This window comes from Rosa rugosa, chromosome 3, assembly GCF_958449725.1.
Source record: "Rosa rugosa chromosome 3, drRosRugo1.1, whole genome shotgun sequence".
NCBI lineage: Eukaryota > Viridiplantae > Streptophyta > Magnoliopsida > Rosales > Rosaceae > Rosa > Rosa rugosa.
Genome location: NC_084822.1, coordinates 44976085 through 44984285, shown reverse-complemented (window position 1 = coordinate 44984285; position 8201 = coordinate 44976085). Strand labels below are relative to the sequence as shown.

At 41.4% G+C, this 8201-nt stretch overlaps 1 protein-coding gene across 2 annotated transcripts; it reads left to right on the top strand.

The window, feature by feature from the left end:
- Window positions 1-1534: 1534 nt before the first annotated feature.
- On the top strand, window positions 1535-6999 carry LOC133736366 (transcription factor BHLH42). 2 transcript variants are annotated; one of them, XM_062163825.1, is made up of 6 exons: window positions 1535-2163; window positions 2315-2552; window positions 4071-4167; window positions 4594-5230; window positions 5697-6634; window positions 6746-6999. In XM_062163825.1, exons 2-6 carry the CDS (start codon window positions 2362-2364, stop codon window positions 6815-6817), a joined length of 1935 nt encoding a protein of 644 aa, XP_062019809.1. In that variant the 5' UTR covers window positions 1535-2163; window positions 2315-2361; the 3' UTR covers window positions 6818-6999. The 2 variants fall into 2 exon arrangements, with proteins under 2 accessions (XP_062019809.1, XP_062019808.1); XM_062163824.1 differs by having other exon boundaries at window positions 1536-2163; window positions 2298-2552.
- The last annotated feature ends 1202 nt before the right edge of the window (window positions 7000-8201 follow it).

Genomic DNA, 8201 nt, shown 5'->3' with positions numbered 1-8201 from the left:
TATGAGTAAAAGATCGGTACTGCACTTGAAGAGCATCTTGTCTTGTAGCGCAATTAAACCAATTAAGTCTTATTAGACACAACAAGACGGCCCAGTAGTGCAAACTTCTCAATATATTATTAATCCAGCTGTTGAGGAGAACATTTGCGAAGCAGCCCGTCCCACTGTATAAAACAGAGCTGCAGCAAAACAGAGCAGCTTGGCGCAGGGTGGATTCCCATTTAAACCAGTTAAGAAGATCTATAATAGGGGAAGATCTATAATTACATGGTTTAATACTTATGGCATGTCATGTTGGCACTCGTGGCATATGCCATGACATGTCTACATCTTTGTTTTGTTTTTAATTGAAATTCTTTTGTGCTATAATGTCACCATTGATAAAGCATGATTTTTAGGAGTTGCTCCTAGTGATGAATAACAAAAAGCTTGACCCAATTTCCTTTTATGATTGTCTCGGTTTTCCAACTTCGAAAGATTATAAAAAAAATTAGAACAAGATTTTTGAGTTCCATCAGTTTTAAAATTTCTTAAGAGTCATGATATCGAATGGGAAGATTTTAGTGAGAAAATATAAACATACGATGATTTGTGCCACAAAACTGTGTGTTATAGTTCCACAATTTGGGTGAAAAATCATGGTCTCGAACAATATTTTCTTTTTCTTTTTGGAGAATGTTCTGGAGTTGGTTTCCAAGAGTTGAAAAAGTTTACACCTCTTTCAATGTACTTACATTAACCGAATTGACTACTAAAAATGTAAATTGCCAAAATTCATCAGAACTAAAAATGTAATAAAGAGAGCAAATTCTAATTATCCTTGTTGAAAAAAATAAGAAGACTAGTATTACCTTACAAGTTGGCAAAAGAAACATGCCTCACAAACTATATCAAATTAAAGAGCTCTTCTTTTCTTTTTTGTTAATTAAAAACATTTGACACAAAAATAAGCCGAACACAAACATAATAGAACTTTTTATAAAATAGAAAAGACAAAGACTCTACATTTACTTATAATATTAAGAAAAAATAAAAAAACTACCAAATGGGCTAAATTTTTGTCTTTGCCAAAACCTTGGTCTTCATTTCATCAGATTAATTAGTTGGAGTTTTTCCAAATCTTTGTAGTTTTATTATATTAGAAGTAAAGAAGAAAACAAAAGAGGCCTAAATTCAGTGGTGCTGACCTTGTACTGACATTTTCCTCATGTAGCCATTTGACAAGTGGATGTGGAAAGATCGGTAGCTTCCACCCAATCAAAACTCAAACTACTTCCTCGGATCTGTGTTTTCTACCACTGCAACTCCAACGCCCAGTCTTCTTGGGCCTCTTTACCCACCTAATCCCCTCTCTCTCTCTATTCTTCACCACGTTCACATACCCAGCGTTGCCAATCATACAAGAAAAAGTAAAACTAAAACCCACGCGCGCAACTAACAAAACTGAGTATAAGATTCAGACCGAGAAAGAGTATATATGATGAGCTAAACTGTCTGGTAGACCGACCAGTCAATACCCCCCACAAATCTTCCCAAACCCTTCTTTCTCTCTCTGTCATCGTCGATTATTCTGAGCGAGCTCAACGACCCTTCAGATTCTTCTTTCTCTATGAACGATATATACACAGGTGTGCAGTATAGCATTTCTTGGAGAACCCAACTATATGTTCGTATCTTCCTCAAAGTCATCATCTACCTTTTCCTCTATTTCACCTGCAGGTCCTGCTTTAGTCTCTTCACCTTCTCTTCCCTCCTTAAAGTCCTCGCCCCCTTTCTAGCTACACCGTTTCCGAATTTGGTACTTACCGGCCATCGCCACCATGATCATCGTGGAAGTGTTTGATTCCTAGATAGCTTCTTTTTTCTGCTACTACCTTTCTAACTTTTTCTCTCAAACCCAAAAGTCGTTTCTCCCTTTTCCTCCTTTCCAGCTTGAGGAGGGTAGCTAACGGCTAATAAGTCTGACTTTAGTGTAATTAAAAAGTAGGGAGGATATAGAGACGGTCAGGTGGCGAACCGGAGCAAGAGATCGAGCCCAGTACTGCTCCCGAAAATGGCTACACCGCCACCGAGTAGTAGCAGGCTCCGTGGCATGTTACAGTCTGCAGTGCAATCTGTTCAATGGACTTACAGTCTCTTTTGGCAAATCTGTCCCCAACAAGGGTACGTACATGCGCAATTACTCTAACTATTGATCAATTCTTCAACGAATGAATCAAATCGTTCGTATGGTTCACTCGTTCATTCATTCCACTTATGCTAATTTTGTTGATGACGATGTTGTGGTGATCATTTAGGATGTTAATATGGGCAGATGGGTATTACAATGGGGCAATCAAGACGAGGAAGACTGTGCAACCTATGGAAGTGAGCTCTGAGGAGGCATCTCTTCAAAGGAGCCAACAGCTTAGAGAGCTCTACGACTCACTGTCCGCGGGAGAAACAAACCAGCCAGCTCGCCGCCCTTGTGCTGCCTTGTCCCCGGAGGACTTAACTGAGTCGGAATGGTTCTACTTGATGTGTGTATCTTTCTCATTTCCCCCGGGAGTTGGGTAAGTACTTGTGCTTTTGTCAAACTTGTGATTTTCTTTTCTTCTAGTTTCTTCCATCTTAATTTCAATGGCAAAACATTCCTATTCTGTGATGAAGTTCTGTGAAATGTGCAACTAAAAATAGGCAAAATTTATGAGGTGAATTAACGCTTTAAAGAGTTAAAACCTCATAAAATAAGTTGAGCATTTCCTTTTACAACAACACCATCAATGTTAGTAACAGAAACTTTTAAGCTGTTAAAGTTTGTTTCCATGTCTCCTAATAATTCAAAGCTTGATTAGATTTGTTAATTAACAGGAACCACATATAAACAACTCCAATAATCTAGCTAGCTAATTCCAAAGGGGCTCACATGTCAATGCACATTTATAATTCAAGAAGATATTGAGCAATGTGTACGAGTTGATAGATTAAATACTTGCTATAGTACTTGTTTACAAACACCAATATATTTTGGCTATCCCATCTAACATTTTGAGCTTTCTATTTGATAATCTATAAGATATTTATGAGGGTTAGAACGCTCTTAAATTTGGTGCTAGATCTATATAGATGGGGACACCATATTCCTACATATAGAAGGATCAACGCGGTCCCTTCAATTTTATGTCTTACAAGTCAGTACTCTACATGTGTGAGAGAAATGATCGAGATGGGTTATGAAATTCAATGTTCTGCCTAAAGCTCTGGAACTGAACTGTATTTCAATTCCCTATATGAATATACAATGAGAAAGATTCACACGTGTAAGAAGCATCTCCGCACATGTAAAATATCTTGAAAACAAACCCAACAAATTTCCCGATACTGTTTTGTTTGCTAGTGTTCATGTCTTAGTTTCTGGGATTCCGGTGGAGAAGTTAATGGAGGCACAGTTTTTGTTTGCTACATATTTGTTGGTTCTTGACAACTTTAGGGTTTGGGGGAATATATTCTTATGAACTGTGTCAAAATGACTTTGCTTGCTTGCTCGTTGAGTCGTTGGAATTGAATCAAGTCATTCACAATTGAAGCTAAGCTAGCTACTTGTTTGGGATAAGAGACAAGCAATGTGTCTTCATCTTTGCCAGAAAAGCTAACATTAGAAAAGCTCAATGCTTTAAAGCGATGAATAATTAAAGTATACATGCTGGAATTTTTCTCAATTAAGATCCATGAAGTATATATATATATATATATATATATAAGGAGTGAGATATCTTCCTTTTATGCAGACTCAGTTGCCTAGCTGATAGCCTGATATAGGATGTTTTATTTCTTTGTGGTTGGACTGCATAAATATATGCTGCTAGAATATATATTAATGGTGAGGAAGAACAGTACCAGATCGAATAGGCTTGTGCATTATTTCCATTAGACGTACGAGTAACCAAACATTTGCTATTTAGCTTTCAATTCTGGTCTCTCAAACTTATTACTGTCTGCATAAGATATAGTTTCTACACATTCGTACATATGTGTGTGAGGAAATTAAGATATTACTGGTGTGAATTAATTTGTGATATTTGTACGTGTAGGTTGCCGGGAAAAGCATACACAAGGAGGCAACACGTATGGCTCACTGGTGCAAATGAAGTAGATAGCAAAACCTTCTCCAGAGCTATTTTAGCCAAGGTGATTAATAATCATTATTGAAACAACAAAATCTACTACAAAATCCAAATTATTAAAAGAAAACCTAACAACTTTAAAAGTCAGAGTAATTTCTTAATTCCAGCTCTAAAGAACTAATTGTTACTACTAATTACAAGGTTTCGCTACCCTCAAAGGCTCAAACCCTAATTCTAGTTCATTTCAAGCCTCATATACTATTTGTTCTATTTTCCTTTCTTTGGGGTTTGGAAAGCTGCTTTTTTTTTAAAAATACATTCAGTATGAGTAGGAGGTTAATGTTGGGGTTTTTGAAAGCTTATGAAGCATTGCTTTGAGGATTTGTAAAAGTATTTTTTTATTTTGTGCAAGATTTATATTTGCTTAATTAATTAAGGTATTTCGTGAACTAACTTTTGCGTTTCTTTTGCATGCAATGCCTCTCTTCAGAGTGCTCGCGTTCAAACTGTAGTGTGCATTCCTCTCTTAGACGGCGTCGTTGAGCTAGGCACAACAGATAGGGTTCCAGAAGACCTTGCCTTCGTCCAACACGTCAAAACTTTCTTCGTCGACCACCACCACCTTCCACCACCAAAGCCCGCCCTCTCGGAGCACTCCACCTCCAACCCCGCCACCTCCTCCGACCACCACCCCCGTTTCCACTCTCCACATCTCACCGCCATCCGCAACAACGCTGCCGCAAACAACGCCCAGCCCCTCCACGCAGCCGCCCAAGAAGACGAAGAGGACGAGGACGAGGAAGAAGACGACCAGGAAGAAGAAGGAGAGTCCGACTCCGAAGCCGAAACCGGCCGTAACGGTCGTCCTCTCGCTGCTGCAGCGGGACCCAACGTTCCCGCAGCCGAGCCGAGCGAGCTAATGCAGCTCGAAATGTCCGAAGACATCCGCCTCGGCTCCCCCGACGACGCCTCCAACAATTTGGACTCGGACTTCCACATGCTGACCGTCAGCCAGTCCGCCAACGCCGCCAATCAGCAGCGCCAAGCAGACTCGTATCGCGCCGAGTCGACCCGGCGGTGGCCTCCGGTCCAACCGCCAATGACCGCTGTCCAACCACCTCCCTCAGGTACCACACCCTCGCTACTTCACCTAACTCATTGACTTACAGTTATCAATACTTCCCTGAAACGGACTCTTGTGTATTAATTATTTTGGTACGACAAGGCATTCTTTTCTCTTTCTTCTATCCCAGTCTGAAAAAACAAGTGGTTAGGTCTACTAGACTATGATCCTACATACGTGGGGGCCCCACCTCGACGGTGCAGAAATGTCAAAACGTCCTCCTTCCGGCACACGAAATTTCAAAACGGAAAACTATTTTATGTTTTAGCCTCCTCTGCTTCTCGGGATTGAACCTTTTGGTCCGAAAAGGACATAGAAAGAACCCCGTTCAAAATGTACAGTGGCACGTGACAAATCTGGGGACTGATTGGTTTAGTTGAAAAACGTGCTTCTTTGACCCCAAACGTTGCTTTAATACCCTTTTTAACCTAATCATTTTATTTATTTATTTATATATTTTTTTTATGCAGGACCGCTGGCATTGGAGGAATTGACCCACGACGACACACACTATTCGGAAACAGTGTCGACCATACTTCAAACCACCAGGTGGACCGATTCGTCGTCCAATGACTACGTCACCTACTCCACCCAATCAGCTTTCGCCAAGTGGACGAGCCGGGCTGACCACCAGCTCTTGGTTCCGGTCGAGGGCACATCCCAGTGGCTCCTAAAGTACATTTTGTTTAGTGTACCGTTCCTACATACGAAATATCGGGACGAGAATTCCCCCAAGTCTCACGACGTCGACGGCTCGAGCCGGTTGAGGAAGGGGACGTCACAAGACGAGCTAAGTGCTAACCATGTGTTAGCGGAGCGGCGTCGTAGAGAGAAGCTTAATGAGAGGTTTATTATATTGAGGTCTTTGGTGCCTTTTGTGACAAAAATGGACAAGGCCTCGATTTTGGGGGATACGATCGAGTACGTGAAGCAACTGCGTAAGAAGATTCAGGATCTCGAGGCACGTAACGTGCATTTGGAGGACGATCAACGGACGAGATCGGCGGGGGAGATGCAACGGTCGAGTAGCATGAAAGAGCTGCGAAGCGGGCTCACGGTGACGGAGCGCTCCCGCGTGGGCCCGCCCGGGTCGGACAAGAGGAAGTTGAGGATTGTGGAGGGGAGTGGCGGAGCGGCGATCGCTAAGCCTAAACTGATAGAGGAACCGACACCACCTCCGCCACCATTGGCACCGGAACCGGAACCGGCCCCGCCAACACCCATGTTGACGGGGACGTCTCTAGAGGTGTCGATAATAGAGAGCGATGGATTGTTGGAGCTCCAATGCCCGTACAGAGAAGGGTTGTTACTTGATGTCATGCAAACCCTACGAGATCTCCGAATTGAGACCACGGTTGTGCAATCCTCGTTGAATAGTGGCACCTTCGTAGCTGAGCTAAGGGCCAAGGTAATACAATTTACTTTTTTACCGCCTTTAACCATAGCCCTGCATTAATGTAGCAACATATTGTTTAATCGAGTAACATTCGTGATTTGACACTCGAATTGGAATTTTCAGGTGGGCAAGAAAACAACCATTACAGAAGTGAAGAGGGCAGTAAATCAAGTGATACCCCAATCTGACTCTTAACAATACGTAATTAGTATTATGTTAGAGTTTGGCCTCTAGGGGAATAGCTTAGTATTTTCATTGTACAATATAAGAACGGTTGCTGTTTATTATTGTCTCTCCATGTAATCTAACAAAACTGTATTGGCTGTGAAATTCAGCAGTGTTAAACAAGAACTGCAAATCAAAATACCTTTATTTCATGTTCTAACGCCGTAACATTTTTTAAGCAGTGTTTCGTCTCTATAAACATTTTCGAACAAAAAAGGTTATAGATTAGTCTGATGACCTGTTGAGACTTGAGACTCAATATATAATGCAAGAAGCCAAGTTGGATCCAACCCATATAAAATTTAACCAGCGCCAGAATCATGCTAAAAGTGGTTTGAAGTGTTTAAGTAAAATAGATTCGCGAGAGAATTGATGGGAGAATTGTAATCATATTATTGAGAATAGGAGCCCTATATATAGGGATTACAAAGTACATGTTCTAATGTTACAAGGAATACCAATCCGAGTAGGATTAGGAATTCTAGAACATTCTCTCCTATTACTACTCCTAGTTTGATAAGACACACTAAATCGATTTTCCTTCAACACTCCCCCTTGTGCCGCTCAAACTTGGTGGTGACGCTTCATCCGTTGCCTCATTAAAAACCTTGCTCGAGTGAAAAATCTTGTGGGACAAAAATACGCTCGAGGAGGAGAAAAAGAGTACAACACGTCCTCTACTCTTCGAGATCGAACATGTAGACATCATAACTCCCCTTGATGTCGATATCTCCCCCTGATTGCTACAATCATGGGAGTTCGGATAACTTTCTCAATCCGATGCTCTTCACATGTTTCTCGAATGTGGATTTAGGTAACGACTTAGTGAATAAGTCCGCTACATTATCCTCTGATCTGATTTGATTCACTTCAATCTTTAGAAGTGATTGTTGTTGCTGATTATAAAAGAACTTAGGCGATATATGCTTGGTGTTGTCGCCCTTGATGAAACCTAACTTCATTTGTTCAATACAAGCTGCATTATCCTCATAAATGCATGTAGGTTCATCCGTGGTAGACTTCAAACCACAACTTCCTTGAATATGTCTAATTATAGACCTTAGCCATATGCATTCACGCACAGCTTCATGTAGAGCAATAATCTCTGCATGATTTAAGGAAGTAGCAACAAGGGTCTGTTTTGTAGACCTCCAAGATATCGCAGTGCTTCCCATGGTAAAGACATAACCCGTTTGGGGGCGACCTTTGTGAGGGTCAGAGAGGTACCCTGCATCAGCAAAACTCATCAAAACATCATTGTCGTTTTGATGGAGTGGAGTAGGGTGAGGCCGGCCACCATGGAAGGGCGGCAGCGCTGGCGGCGGCAACATGGCCAGCGACTACTTCTTGGACG

Excerpts from the sequence above, each read along its gene's own strand:
- LOC133736366 (XM_062163824.1), top strand. The coding sequence starts at position 2,054 with ATGGCTACACCGCCACCGAGTAGTAGCAGGCTCCGTGGCATGTTACAG. Across the intron at positions 2,553-4,070 it reads TCATTTCCCCCGGGAGTTGG|GTTGCCGGGAAAAGCATACA; the intron begins GTAAGTACTTGT and ends TTGTACGTGTAG. Across the intron at positions 6,635-6,745 it reads TAGCTGAGCTAAGGGCCAAG|GTGGGCAAGAAAACAACCAT; the intron begins GTAATACAATTT and ends TGGAATTTTCAG.